Source organism: Myxine glutinosa, chromosome 4 (assembly GCF_964187855.1).
Source record: "Myxine glutinosa chromosome 4, kmMyxGlut1.1, whole genome shotgun sequence".
Classification (NCBI taxonomy): Eukaryota; Metazoa; Chordata; class Myxini; order Myxiniformes; family Myxinidae; genus Myxine; species Myxine glutinosa.
In genome coordinates, this window is record NC_136264.1 from 16,093,028 (window position 1) to 16,108,895 (window position 15,868).

The 15,868-nt window shown below is 48.1% G+C and overlaps 1 protein-coding gene across 1 annotated transcript in view; it reads right to left on the reverse strand.

Moving 5' to 3' along the window:
- Positions 1 to 15,338, reverse strand: part of LOC144891504 (calcium/calmodulin-dependent protein kinase type 1-like) — a 111,208-nt gene extending 95,870 nt beyond the window's left edge. The window contains exons 1-3 of the mRNA XM_078775125.1: positions 14,929 to 15,338; positions 14,458 to 14,536; positions 1,679 to 1,766 (exon numbers count right to left, since the gene is read on the reverse strand). Coding sequence (XP_078631251.1) covers positions 1,679 to 1,766; positions 14,458 to 14,536; positions 14,929 to 14,983 — 222 coding nt within the window. The 5' untranslated portion in view covers positions 14,984 to 15,338. The remainder of the gene's footprint in view (positions 1 to 1,678; positions 1,767 to 14,457; positions 14,537 to 14,928) is intronic.
- Positions 15,339 to 15,868: the final 530 nt, after the last annotated feature.

Below are 15,868 nucleotides of genomic sequence, written 5' to 3' on the forward strand. Positions count from 1 at the left end.
AGTTTTATTTTGAAAATTAATACCAACGATGTTTATTCAGACATGAAAAGAGACATTAATATCTATGACACGAGTAATTACAGTCCAGAGAGTGAGTTGTTCTCTTCTAAAAATAAAAAGGTGATTGGAAAGTTCAAGGATGAATTAGGAGGAAATGTTAAGAGTGAATTTGTGGGATTGAGGTCAAAGGCTTATGCTTATAAATACATTGTGAATAACGTTGAAAAGACTGATAAGAAGTTAAAAGGTGTAAAGAAAAATGTTATTAAAGAAACAATAAACTTTAAGGATTATTATAACTGTTTAACAACAAAGAAAGAAGAGTTTAGAAAGATTAATGGAATAAGAAGTTATAAACATCAATTATATTCAGAAGAGATAAATAAGAAAGCATTGGGGGCTTTTGATGATAAGAGGTTTATTTTAGAAAATGGAATTGATAGTCTCCCTTATGGTTATATAAGTATATAAGTGATAAGATATATATATAAGTGATAAGATATATATAAGTGATAAGATATACATAAGTGATAAGATATATATAAGTGATAAGATATATATAAGTGATAAGTTAAAAGGGGGGGGGGGTTGGGGATTTTAACGGGCTACCGCCGCCTTTTTTACTATTATATAAATGATAGAACCAAGTATCAACCAGACTAAAGAGTGGAGGTGTAATCAACCTTGGTATATAAATGGAAAACATAATGAATGTGAAAAATATCAAATAGGTATAATTGAAAAGGCAACTGGTAAAAAAGTTCACAAAACAAATAAGAGAATTAATTTAAATACCGGTGAATTGGGTAAAAAAGATGGAAATATTTTTGAGTGGACGGAAAACTTTGATGGTTGTCAGGAAAATATATACTTTAATTTAAAAATGGTATGTGGCACTGGAGGCGCTCAAGCAAGAACATTGAGGGAGGTTTACCATTTTATCTTAGCTCAGTTAAAATATCTTAATAAAGAACCAAACTCAAACATATTTTTTGTTAATATATTAGATGGTGAAGAGAGTTGTAGGAGAATTAAATTATTTCCCACGCATAAACAAATATTTGTAGGGTCGTTGTTTGAGTGGGTTATATTCACCAGATGATATTAAGAGTAAAAGGTTAAAAGGTTCATAAGGTCAGAAGGATCACAGGTGTTTAAGTGGTCTAATGAATAAGGATAGCATGTCAAAAGGTTAGAAGGTTCGTAAAGAACAGGGTGAGAGAAATAGAGGTCTTTAGGGGCAATGAGGGAGGGAAAGAATTAATATGGAAGTGAATGGGTCAAAGATTAATCTGCCAGATGATATGTAGAAGAAGGATGATAGGTCTATAAGAGAAAACAAATATTTGTAGTGTTTGAGTGGTCTAATGAACAACATTAAGGATAGGTACTACAGACAAAAGGTTCATAAAGATGAGGGTGGGAGAAATAGAGGTGTTTATGATTTTTGAAAAAGACAAGGGGGTAAATGACATTAGATAGGGATTTCCCATGTTAAACGGAGGTGTCCCAGAAGCAACATTATTACACTACTAGCATCGCAGCCACCGCGTCGCCATATAAGGAAATCCCACCTCGAAAGTAACAGTGATCTGCTTATTCAGCGAAATCATAAAGGAGTGATTATCCATATACCTTTACACAGTGTAGTCCACAGGTTATTGTCTTGTGCTCTCACCTTCCACTTGGTCTTGGCAAAGTTCTTGCGAATTTGGGCACTCACAGACTCATGGATGTTCCTCTCCAATGCTGTGTCGCCTGCTATCCTGAACAGGGAAATAAATAAAGATAATTGCTCAGGAGAAATACTCGTTAAACGTAAAAAAAAACCAAAAAAAAAAACCACACCACTATTAAGAGAGGTACACGTGGTAATGAAAAGGTTTTTAGAGTTCCACCCAGCCTCCTATGAGTGAATTAAAGGAGAAGATAGCAAATACTTACTTTGGGTGGCAACCCACCCCCTCCAAGGCCAGATTTGTACGGCGTAGCCCATCGGGCAGAGCCGTCTAGAACAGTGTTTGTCCGTCTGTATGTATATGTATGTATGTGTGTCCCCTCAAACATATACCAATCAGAGCTGAGAATCTGGTCACATGACAGGATGATGTGATTATGTCTGATGTCATTACGGCGGTGCGGCTGACTCTCCACGCACCGCAATTTTGATGTAGATGCCGTTCATGCCGAACATACCGTCAAACCTGTCATATATCACAATCGCCATGCTCTACCTTTACGATTTTTATTCAGTGTGAAACACAAACAAACCGATTGTTAAAATTATCATCAAATATCTAAATCATGGACGTTACGTCTCTTCCAATAAAACAGTACGTACAGGCCTTAGGCGTTATGACTCACCATCCGCTTCGGACAAATTAAACCCAGGTTTATAAATACAGTACCGTAGTGCATCGTTTCAGTCGTATCGTTTTCGTAATAATAATAATATTATAGTAAATATAACCATAACACTTTAATCCCAATGTCATGAATGGAAAGTTGATGGATTGAAGCGGTGTAAAAGCAGAAGTAAGGAATTCACTTTGGTTTTTAAAAAATAATATAATTTTCGTAATAATAACGTAACGTTATTGTTATAGTAAATTTGTAGCACGAATCCCTTTGTAGTGACTGCAAACGTACTGGAAGTTAAATATATATCTTATATATATTAAAGTAGCGCAATTTTTGTGTCCGGCCGTCATGCTACGTCAATTACATATATGATGTCATTACGTCGTCAACATCTGCTCACTTCGAGACCGGCAGGAAAGGTCATTCCTCTTTGAAGTACATAGATTACATTCTCTCTATGATCGGGTCTCAAGAACATCGGGTGTGTGTTCATTTACCAAGTTTGTTGTGGAGAGATCACAAAGTGGTAAAAGCATTCAAGCAAGCACTCCATTCAAAACCGTTAAGGAATGGCTGGCTTAGCAAGCGCTAGCTAGCTGCTTAGTAACTGAACTTACCACGGGTTACCTCCTTTTCAGTTTAGTGTTAAACAGCATTAGCAACTGTTTAAAAAGGTAATCATACATGTTTGTGGTTTATCGTATTTTACCTCTGGTTGAGCCTGTTGCTCCCATGAAACGCTACGATAAGCTATTGTCATGTTGCCAGGGGATTAAGATCCCCCAAGGTGAAGGGAGGCTGATCGAGCTTACCTCCGAGGCATTCAGTCAACTATGGCGGACCTTCTTTAAACGCGGGAGGAGTGGAGGAGGGCAGCAAGGCTCGTACCTGCACGGATTCCACTGGAGCGTCCTCGAACCACAATAATCAAATCAAACCGACAGGGAATTGAAATGCAACAATACTGGGTTTAATGAAAGAAATGCCAGTAAAAAAATAATGCACAGTGAAATCTAATTCCTAATTGGAGCGCCCACATACGGACTCGTATACAACACAAGGGGAAAAATTACTGAAAGTAACAAATGTGTGTTTGGTTTGTTTACTCAGTACTCAGCTTTGAGCAGTCCATGAACCCCGTCGGTCCTCGAACAGGTCCCTGGTCCATGCGCGGGGAAAAAACACGCCTTGGCATGAAGTTCGTTCACTTGCCAACCACCGAACATGAAGTGAGTAGGGCCTCGTTCCGTCCTCGCCCCACACTCTACAAAGCACGGAGGTCTCTCAGGTGCACACAGCCGTCATGAAGCCACGAGTTAAAGGTGTTATAGTCTACGAGCTGCGACCGCCAATGTCAGGACCAAAAGCGAGGATAAAGCTGTGACCGCTCGTTGGCAAACCACGGACCAAGAAGATAAAACCGTGACTGCTCGTAATGACTGTCCCATTGACAAAATGGCAATGCGTCCGCTTGTCACGACATCCACCAAGCAAGTGCCAAGAGCACGAACTGTGACCGCCTTTCATCAGCTCGGGACCCCAAAAGAAAGAAAATGTCAGGAGTCAGTCCTTTTGTTCCCCGGTCTCCCACGTCATCCGATGGCGTTCGTGCGTGCTCCAATCAAAGAGTCCATCTCATCGTTCCATCCGGACCAATCCTCACCCTCTGGGGCGTGGCCTCATGGCCCCTCCCACTGTCCCCGACGGTGCCTCGGCTGGTGGAATCAGCGGTAGTTGAATGTCCTGGTTCTGGTTACTTTCTATGGGGTTATTAGTATATGTCCGGAGTGCATGGCTGGTGTGGTGTGTGTCATAAGGAACAAAGGAAAAATCACAGAGGTCATTTACAAACAGGGGATTTAATTGCCCTTATACCCTACCTAATTAACAAAGCCCCATCCCTCGCCATGGGGACAATTGTACACGAACGCGACATGTGGTCTAATGGATTCCCTACTTACTTAAATGTGTGTTTATTCTTCTTTACGACAGTCGGAGCACACTACCTATACAATCCTACCTGGCCCTAAGTTATTTCATTGCCTACCCCATCACAAACGTAACACTATTTTATACACATTAACACAGCATTTTGGCCAAGGTGGAAATACCCCTTCGGGAGGGTGGATATTATTAGTATTAATATTGTTTTGTAATAACATTAATATTATGCTATTATCATAAGCATTATTACTCTCGCCAGAGGAGAGAGTATTGCATTCGAGTCCGTTTGTCTGTTTGTCCGCACAGAATAAATATGATTTTCTCTGCAACCGTTGGTCCGATTGACAGGGAATTTTCACCATAGGTGCAACTCCACCTGTATAATTTTTTATGATAACTAGGACGTCATAGGTCACGTGGTTCGGCTGCCATCTTGGAAAAACCGAAAAACTTTGCACCTCAATATCTCCGTCATAGGTGCTGCAATTATGACGTTGTAGCGGTTACCGCTGGATGCACACAATCGCCTTGCACCGGCCAGAACACGGCCAGACGCGCCTCTCCCGGGCATGCCCGGACTCACTGTTCCCGGGCACGCCCGAACCTCCCGAGCACGCCCGGTCTCGTCTTTCCCGGGCATGCCCGCTCTCGCCTTTCCAGGGCTCGCCCAGAGCGTCCGGGCATGCCCGCTATCGCCTTTCCAGGGCTCGCCCAGAGCGTCCGGGCATGCCCGCTATCGCCTTTCCAGGGCTCGCCCAGAGCGTCCGGGCATGCCCGCTATCGCCTTTCCAGGGCTCGCCCAGAGCGTCCGGGCATGCCCGCTATTGCCTTTCCAGGGCTCGCCCAGAGCGTCCGGGCATGCCCGCTCTCGCCTTTCCAGGGCTCTTCCAGAGCGCCCGGGCACGCCCAGCCTCGACTTGCCAGGCCACAGCCAAACACGCCCGGGCAGGTCCAGACTCGCCTTTCCAAGGCTCGCCCTTGACACCCGGGCATGTCCGGTATAGCTTTTGCCGGGCAAACTTCCCGACATAAATGTGTATATATATTGCTGCCCGATAAACGGGCTTTTGTCAGAATACCTGAGCTGTTTTGTTTCAATGAAGCAACTCGGACGAATTCCGTCTTTGGTCGCGTCAATTCTTTCGACTCACGTTGGAGCGCAGCTTCTTCACTGGTGACCTACCGACATGGACACGGCAGTGACTCTTAAACTGCCTACCTTCTGGGAGGCTCACGCGGCTGTTTGGTTCGCCCAGGCGTACTCCCAGTTCGCCCTGCGAGGCATCACCGCGGACGACACCTGCTTCCACCACGTCATGGCAGCGCTCGGTTCGCCACCGCGGCCCGCGCCCTGAGCCTCCTCGAGCACCCGCCGGCTGCCGACAAGTATGACGCGCTGAAGACGCTCCTCCTCGACGCTTTCGCCCTCTCACCGGCGGCACGCGCACGGCGCCTGCTCGACCTGCCCGAGCTCGGCGACCTGCGCCCGTCCGAGCGCATGGACTATATGCTCTCGTTGCTCGGTGAGCACTCTCCGGATTTTCTGTTCCGCGAGTTGTTCCTTCGCCAGCTGCCTCACCCGGTACGCCTCGCCCTGACTGGCACGTCGATCACCGATCCCCGCGCCCTCGCCAGGGAAGCCGATAAGATCTCCTCGGTGGGCCAACACATCGGCGCGGCTACCTGGAGCCTGCCGCCGTCCGAGGCGACGCCCACGACGCCCGAGCGCCCTGCGCGGTTGGAGGCCGAACTGCCGGTGAAACTGGCGGCCGCCACGCCGCACCGACCGCTTCCGACACGACGGCCGGGGCCTCCACCTGACCAGGCATGGTGTTATTACCAAGCCAGGTTCGGACACAAGGCTCGGACGTGCCGACCCCCGTGCACTTTCGGCAAGTCGGGAAACGGCCGGGCCGGCATTCATTCCCAGCCATGAGCGCCGGCCACTCGGGCAACTTGCTTTTTATTCAGGACAAAGCGTCCGGGCGGCGTTTCCTTTGTGACACCGGCGCCCAACTGAGCGTCATACCCGCCTCCGAGCAGGACAGGCGGGACGCCGTTTGCGGCCCCTCTTTGGTCGCTGCTAATGGCTCGGCCATACGCACTTTCGGCCCACGCAACGTCACCCTCTGCTTCGGCAGCCAGCGCTTTCAGTGGACCTTTGTGACCACCTGCGTCCCCATGGCTTTGCTGGGCGCCGACTTCCTCTGCGCGCACGGGCTGCTGGTCGACGTCAAACATCGTCGCCTTGTCAACGCCGAGACCTTCAGCTCCCTGGCGTGCACGATGAGCAGCTCCGCGCCGACCGAACTGGCGTGCGCCCTCCCGACGGCGAACGAGTTCGCTCGCCTGCTCGCAGAATTCCCGGCCCTCACACGGCCGACGTTTTCAGCCGTCGCAGTACGGCATGGGATCGAGCACCACATACCCACTACGGGCCCGCCGGTCTATGCCAGGGCCCGCCGCCTCGACCCGGCCAAGCTCGCCGTGGCAAAGGCCGAGTTCGACGCGTTGGAGCACCTCGGCATCGTGCGGCGCTCCAATAGCGCGTGGGCCTCACCAATGCACATCGTGCCAAAGCCGGGGGGCGGATGGCGCCCGTGTGGCGACTACCGCCGCCTCAACGACGCTACCACCCCCGACAGGTACCCGATCCCGCACATCCAGGACTTTTCCACCCGTTTGGCGGGACGGGTCATATTTTCCAAAATTGACCTGATACGGGGATACCACCAGGTACCTGTCCGGGCGGCCAACGTCCCGAAGACGGCCGTCATCACGCCGTTCGGCCTGTTCGAATTTTTGAGGATGCCGTTTGGCCTCAAGAACGCGGCCCAGGCGTTCCAGCGCTTAATGGATGGCGTGCTGCGCGACCTGCCATTTCTTTTCGTCTATCTGGACGACATCCTCGTCGCCAGCACGTCCCACGCCGAGCACCTCCTCCACCTCCGAACACTGTTCGGTCGCCTCAGCGAGCACGGCTTAATTGTCAACCCGGCCAAATGCCACTTCGGCACGACGACCGTTGACTTTTTGGGCCACCGCATCACCAAGACCGGGGCCGTGCCGCTGCCGACCAAGGTCGAGGCCATCACCACGTTCCCGCGTCCCCGTTCCATCAAGGCCCTACAAGAGTTCCTCGGCATGGTGAATTTTTATCACCGATTCGTGCCCCGCGCTGCTCAGCTCATGCGGCCCCTTTACGAGGCCCTCCGGGGCAAGCCGGCCAAGCATGACATCGTTTGGTCCGTGGCCATGGACGCGGGCCTTCGCGAGCACAAAACGGGCCCTCGCCAACGCAACGCTGCTGGCTCACCCGGTGCTCAACGCGCCCATCGCCCTCACTACGGACGCCTCCAACTACGCGGTGGGCGCCGTCCATGAACAATGGGTGGACAGGGTTTGGCAGCCACTCGCTTTTTTCAGCCGGCAGCTCCGGCCGAACGAGTTAAAATACAGCACGTTCGACCGCGAGCTGCTCGGTCTATTCCTGGCCGTTCGCCATTTCCGACACCTCCTGGAGGGCCGCCCGTTCACGGCTTTCGTCGACCACAAGCCGTTGGTCTACGCAATGGCCAAAGTCACGGAGCCGTGGTCGGCCCGCCAGCAGCGCCACCTCTCCGCCGTGTCGTAATTCACCACGGACATCCGGCACGTCGCCGGCAAAGACAACGCTGTGGCTGACTGTCTTTCTTGGGCCAACGCGAACGCGGTCCACCTCGGCGTGGACTTCGCGCTCATGGCGGCCGACCAGACCACCGACACCTCGGTGCAGGCCCTCCGGGCGGCGGACACGGGCCTCCGCCTGGCCGACATCCCCTTCGCGGGCACCGTCCTGCTCTGCGACGTCTCCCAGGGCCAGCCTCGCCCCATCGTGCCCGTTTCCTGGCAGCGCCGCATCTTCTCCTCCATCCACGGCCTTTCTCACCCGGGCCGGAAAGCTTCTCAGAAGCTGGTGTCGGCGCGTTTCGTCTGGCACGGCCTTCGACGGAACGTCCGCGACTGGGCCAACGCCTGCACGGCCTGCCAGCGGGCCAAGGTCCACCGCCACACCCAGGCCCTGCTGGCACCTTTCACCGTGCCTGCACGGCGTTTCGACCACGTCCACGTGGACCTGGTGGGTCGCCTGCCCCCATCGCGGGGGTTCACCCACCTGCTCACCATGGTGGACAGGACCACCAGGTGGCCGGAGGCCGTGCCCCTCACCTCCACCACCACCGCCGACGTGGCACAGGCGTTCATCGCCACCTGGGTCGCGCGCTTCGGCGCACCGGCGGACATCTCGTCCGACCGCGGCCCACAGTTCACGTCCGAACTTTGGGGCGCGGTCGCCCGCTCGTTGGGGGTCACGCTGCACCGCACCACGGCCTACCACCCCCAAGCCAACGGGTTGTGCGAGCGGTTTCTCCACTCCATGAAGGCCGCACTCATGGCCGGCCTTCAGGACGACGGTTGGACCGACCGGCTGCCGTGGGTCCTTTTGGGCCTCCGCGCGGCCCCCAAGGAGGACCTCCGGGCATCCGCCGCCGAGCTCGTCTACGGCCAGCCGCTCCACGTCCCGGGCGAGTTCGTGCCCGACGCTACCAGTCCCTGGTCCGCCGCACACCAGCGCTCGGACCTCCAGGAGGCCGCCCGCCGATTTGCCCCCGTGCCAACGTCCCGCCACGGTGGCCCCCAGTCCTACGTCCCCCCGGCGCTTCGCACAGCGGAGTACGTCTTTGTGCGTCATGACGCGCACCGGGGGCCACTCCGGCCGCCGTACGACGGGCCCTTCCGGGTCCTGCGACGGGGCGACAAGTCCTTTGTCGTCGACGTTGGCGGCCGGTCGGACCGGATCTCTGTGGACCGCCTCAAACCGGTGCACATGGACGTCGACCGACCACCACGGTTGGCCCTTCCGCCGCGGCGAGGCCGCCCCCCGTCCACAGTTCCCCCCGCTCGACCACCCACCACCACGTAGGACCCCTCCCCACGACCCTCCAGGGGTCGCTTCGGCCGGGTCATCCGGACCCCCCTTAAATTGACCCTGCCGGTGCAGGTCGATTCTGGAGGGGCGTGTGTAGCGGTTACCGCTGGATGCACACAATCGCCTTGCACCGGCCAGAACACGGCCAGACGCGCCTCTCCCGGGCATGCCCGGACTCACTGTTCCCGGGCACGCCCGAACCTCCCGGGCACGCCCGGTCTCGTCTTTCCCGGGCATGCCCGCTCTCGCCTTTCCAGGGCTCGCCCAGAGCGTCCGGGCATGCCCGCTACCGCCTTTCCAGGGCTCGCCCAGAGCGTCCGGGCACGCCCAGCCTCGAATTGCCAGGCCGCAGCCAAACACGCCCGGGCAGGTCCAGACTCGCCTTTCCAAGGCTAGCCCTTGACACCCGGGCATGCCCGGTATAGCTTTTGCCGGGCAAACTTCCCGGCATAAATGTGTATATATATTGCTGCCCGATAAACGGGCTTTTGTCAGAATACCTGAGCTGTTTTGTTTCAATAAAGCAACTCGGACGAATTCCGTCTTTGGTCGCGTCAATTCTTTCGACTCGCGTTGGAGCGCAGCTTCTTCAACGTCATAATTCGACAAGTACAAAACGCCATCCGATCAAGATGAAATTTCTTGAGCATAATCTCGGGATAAATTGGTGCAGAAAAAAATGATGACGTCATCGGTCACGTGGTTCGGCCGCCATATTTGTTTTAACACAAAAGCATTAAAAACCACTGAAATCACATCCTGGCACGGTCTGCAATCTCTGATTGCTCTTTCTTGTTGCTTTTGTTCTTAGAAGCGGCTTTGAAAAACGCCATGATTAAGCTTTCTTAACACGGATATACACATTAACACGTAACCCCCTCGGCAGGGAAAATCCCCTTGGAGTGGAGGGAAAGTTAAATCGTTACAACCTTCATTGTGTGACCCTTAGTCCTTCTGTCAAGTTTGGTTGAGATTGGATAAGTAACGACCGCATGTATCGTGGTCAAAAATCGTTGTAAGACAGACAGACAGACACAGACAGACACTAAATTGTGTATTTTAGTATGATGTCAATCACCTACAGTTCACAATTTTAAACCAATCTTTAGGATACTTCACCAAATGAGAGAGTTGGTCATAAGGAAGAAGACTATTGATTTTGAGGTAAAAAGTCAAAAGGTCAATGGAGGCCACCAAAGGTCAACAACTTTGTCAAATTTCTAAAATCCTCAATTGTCATCTGATTGATTTGAAATTTGAACGGGATTTGCATATCCGGTCACTCAATTCAACCACCAATTATTTTTGAGGTCTAAAGGTGAAAGGGACAACATAGGCCAAATTTCTAACATAGGTCGTTAATTTTCATCTGATTGACTTGCGATTTGAAAAGGATTTGCGTACTTGATCATTGAACAAATCATTACATTTTAGTGAAGATCCGGATCTGCATTCATCATTGAATGTGATTCTTCATCATTGAGAGATAGGGCTAAAAAGGATATATAGCAGGATATCACAAAAAGTTGTGAATAGATTCAGCAAAGACAGGTTGGGTGTGTGACAAGGACAAATCGATTCGATTTTGGTGAATATCCGAATCCGGATCCAGATACAATAATTCTTAAATTTTTGTAAGTGATTCTTCACCATTGAGTGATATGACCAAAAACAATGTACAGCATGATCTTTCAAGCTGTGGACGACTTTTGACAAAACTAGGTAGATGAGTTGGTTAGGTGACAACAATAAGCCAATGAGATTTTAGTTCAGGTCCAAATACAGATCCAGCAGAATACAAAACAAAACGTAAACTGTTCGTCTGGCAGAGGTGTGCTCCCTAACAAGTGCCGTTCTAGTCATTATGCTTGCCTGAGGAGAGGGTATTGCATTGGAGTCCGTTTGTTACTTGGCAAAAAAAGAATTGTTTTTTTTACAAGTACAGTCATGTGAAAAAGTATGTACACCCCATGTAAAGTTTTGACTTTTTCAACATATTTCAACATACAGCTATTTGATCTGCATTTCAACAATATTGATAGATACGGGTGGTATAATATAACAAATATCATGAAACATTTACATTTTGTAGTCCATTGTATAATTTAAATAAACAGAAATGCAAATTTCGCATATGGAAAAAGAAAGTACACCCTTGGCTCTAATAGGTGGTATTGCCCGCTTTGGCAGAAACGACCTCAAGTTGGCGTTCCTTATAACTGTCTACCAGCCTCTGACATCGTCTGGGGGAAATTTTTGCCCACTCCTCCATGCAGAATTCTTTCAGCTGTGCGATATTTGAGGGGTTTCTTGCATGCACAGCTCGTTTCAAATCCCCCCACAACATCTCGATGGGATTTAGATCCGGGCTTTGACTTGGCCATTCCAGAACCCTCCATTTCTTTCTTTTCAGCCATTCCTTGGTGGATTTACTGGTATGTTTAGGGTCATTGTCATGTTGCAAGGTTCATCTTCGGTTGAGCTTCAACTTTCCGACAGATGGCCTCACATTATCCTCAAGCACCCTCTGGCACAATGAATAATTCATAGTGGATTCTATGATGGTGAGCTGCCCAGGCCCTGATGCAGCAAAGCTGCCCCAAACCATAATATTTCCACCACCATGCTTTACAGTTGGCATCAGGTTCTTGTGCTCAAATGCTGTCTTTGGTTTTCGCCAAACATGTCTTCTGGTACTGTGGCCAAATAGCTCCACCTTTGACTCATCTGTCCAGAGCACATTGTTCCAGAAGTGCTGATCTTTGCCTAGGAGTTCATTGGCAAACTTTAGTCTTGCCCTGATGTTCTTTCTGGACAGCAAAGGTTTCCTCCTGGCACACCTCCCATGTAGATCAAATTTGTGCAGCCTCTTTCTAATGGTAGACTCGTACATTTTGACATCAACAGTGGCAAGAGCTACCTGTAGCTCCCGTGATGACATTGGGGGTTCTTAGAGACTTCTTTCAGCATCTTGCGGTCTGCTCTCAGGCTGAACTTGCTGGGGCGGCCTGGCCTGAACAAGTTGGCAGTTGTTTGGAATCTTCTCCACTCGTAGATGATCTTCTGGATAGTCGAATGATTGATTTCAAATTGTTTGGAGATCTTTTAAAATCCCTTCCCAGTCTCGTAGGCATCTATAACCTTTTTTCTGAAGGCCTCAGAGAGCTCTTTTGATCTGGGCATGGTGACGCCGTACACTTCAACAACAAAGAGCAAACCAAACTAAATGTCTGAGGTTTAAATAAGACAGGTTCCTCCAAGATCCTCTCTAACGATGTTCTAATCATTTGCACCTGAGCTGGTGCACCTGATTCTAATTTTAGGTATTTGAAGTAGTGATAAATGTCGGGGTGTACTTACTTTTTCCACATGCGAAATTTGCATTTCTGTTTATTTAAATTTTAAATTATACAATGGACTACAAAATGTAAATGCTTCATGATATTTGTTATATTATATCACCTTTATCTATCAATATTGTTGAAATGAAGATCAAATAGCTGTATGTTGAAATATGTTGAAAAAGTCAATTACATAGGGTGTACTTACCTTTTCACGTGACTGTATGTTGATCACTCCGGTTTGTGTGTTTATGTTTGTCTGTCCGCTCACTTATACTTGCATACAGGTCACAATTTGAAACCGATCTTCACGAAACTGCACCAAATGAGTTTGAGGTCTGACAAAATCCTACATATATTTGAGATCAAAAGGTCAAAGGGTCAACAAAGGCCATTGGACAACCACTTTTTTCAAATTTCTAAAATCCTCAATATTAATCCAATTGACTTGATATTTGAATGGGATTTTCATTTCGGCTAACTGAATTCAACCACCAACTATTTTTGAGATCAGCATAGACCAAAGGGTCAACATAGGCCAAAGGTCAACAACAATTTCAAATTTCTAAAATCCTTAATTTTCATCTGATTCGCTTGAAATTTGAAAGGGATTTACATATCAGCTAACTCAATTCAACCACCAACTATTTTTGAGATCAGCATAGGCCAAAAGGTCAAAATAGGAAGGTCAACCACGTTTTTCAAATTTCTAAACGCCTCAATTTTCATCCGATTGACTTGAAATTTGAATTGGATTTTCATATCAGCTAACGGAATTCAACCACCAATTATTTGTGAGGTCAAAAGGATATTCTACTGAGTGCCATTCTGCTTTGTTCTCTTTTGCCAAGTGTCGCTCTATGAGTGATTTTTCATTTGTTACTTGCCGGAAAAGATTCCGGCAAGTATGTTGATCGGTTGGTTTGTTTGTCTGTCTGTCTGTTTGTCTGTGCGCAACACTACGTCGACACCGTTGCACGTAGAATCGCCAAACTGTACACACATAATTGTCTTGCCTGGAATAGACTGTGCCCAATTGATGACATCATTGGTCATGTGGTCCGGCCGCCATCTTGGAAAAAACGAAAAACTTTGCACCTCTATAATTCCGAAAGTGCTCAATCGAAAAAATGGAGACATGGCTCACAGAAAAGAGCTCTCCATGGGGAATAAAATATGTTAATGATGATGTCATAGGTGCCTCCATTATGACGTCATCATTCGACTCGTAGAAAACTTCATCGATCAAGATGAAATTTCTTGAGCATAATCTAGGAATAAATTGGTTTCGAAAACAAATAATGAGAACGTCATCGGTCACATGGTTCGGCCGCCATATTTGTTTTAACACAAAAGCCTTAAAAAAAACACTGAAAATACATCCTGGCGAGGGTTTGCAATCTCTGATTGCTCTTGCTTGTTCTGCATGTTCTACCTGTTTGTCTGTACCGTACTTTCTATCCACCAATTCCACTCCGCTACATTGTTGGCGTGTCACCCTCTCATTCTGTCACTGAGCACGTCTACATCCCTTGACCTCCCACCATATAAATATTGGTTGTCACCTTAAATCTGAAACTGGTTCCGAATCACGAATTGTTTTTGAGATGCTTCTAAAGTGCCTACAAAATGATCACACATCCAAACCAAGCAAACAACCAGGAATGATTTCCTCCTCCAAGTTGTATCAATCCACTAACCTTGTTTAATGTAAACAAAGACACGACAGAAACCCCTCGTACATCCTTATGGACATAAGAAGTGCAGCAAGTGAAGAAGCAAAATAATTGGAAAGCTTGGTTTGTTGGTGATTAGAAAGAGAGCTTGGGTACTTGTGATATTTACCATGGGTGTTGTAGCGCTTCCTTGCAACTGTACCGCTTGGCTGGATCCTTCTCCATCAAGTGTCGAATAAAGTCTTTTGCTGATTGGTTTAGAAGGCCGAAGGAGTAGGAAAAGCCCAGAACCAAGAGTGTGGAAAGCGAAGTGGTTGGGGCAGGTTAGGGGGAATAAAATGAAATAACAGATTTGTTTATTGTAGAAACTTGTGAACAAGAGTTGTTTTCTACGAGACATCCACTGGAATGCTAGAATTAAAAGAACAAGTTAACGATTGCATCATCTTTCTTGTTTGTTGACCGACTTTACAAAAAACATTATCAAACAAACAAAACAAAACAATGTAAAGTAGGTCAGCAAAGAAGAAAGATGATGCAATGATGCAAACAATGGCGCATCCACAAGAAAAACAAGAAAAGGTCACTCAATTTTAAGTGATTACCTGTGTGCTGTTGTGTGTGCCACCTGAACACGTACCGGAGTCCGATATGTCATCCCAGTATGGAGAATCAAACTCGTAGTCGGCACGCATAATCTGCTCAAAGAGGCAAGCATCGCTCTCATCATAAAAAGGCGGATAGCCACAGAGCCTGCGGAATGACAATTTGGGCAAGAGGATTAAAACCCGGGGCAATATCTTGCACTTTACATCATTTGTTTTGCCCAATTTACTTTACTCTCTCAGATATCCGTACTCTGCAGACTTGGTGTCGGTGCTGCCAAAAGTAGTCTCTTGGCACGGGTTATTGTGGAAGGATGGTCTTCTGCTCAAGATGGGCAAACGCTCGGAAGGTCAGCTTCTCATGGACCGTGGTGGCTGGTATACCTCAATAAACGTTCTCTCGATATCATCCATTGTTCTACCTATCTGCCAACACAGTTTGACACTAGGCCTTTACCAATAAGAATAGTTGCTGATTTTTTTTATTGTCGATGGTTTGCCTTTGCCTTTCCCAACGATCAGGACAGGACATATATATATATATATATATATATATATATATATATATATATAGATATATAGATATATATATATATATATATATATATATGTATATATATATATATATATATATATATATATATATATATATATATACAATAACAACAACAACAACAGGCATTTTAAGGCCATTTTCCCTGCTAGAGCGGGGCTGAGCCTTGCGGGCCCCATGACAATCTTCTCCATTTTGCCCTATTTTCTGCATCTCCCCTTGTTAACCCCGTTGCCTGCATTTCTTCTTCCACCATATTTAGCCAAGTCTTTCGCGGTCTTCCCCGTCCTCTACTTCCTTCTACATTCATTTCCATTACTCTTCTCAACCAGTCACTTTCATCCTTCCTCAACACATGACCAAACCATCTCAAACTGTTTCTCTTCTCAGCATCCATCACAGGCTCCATTCCCATCATCTTT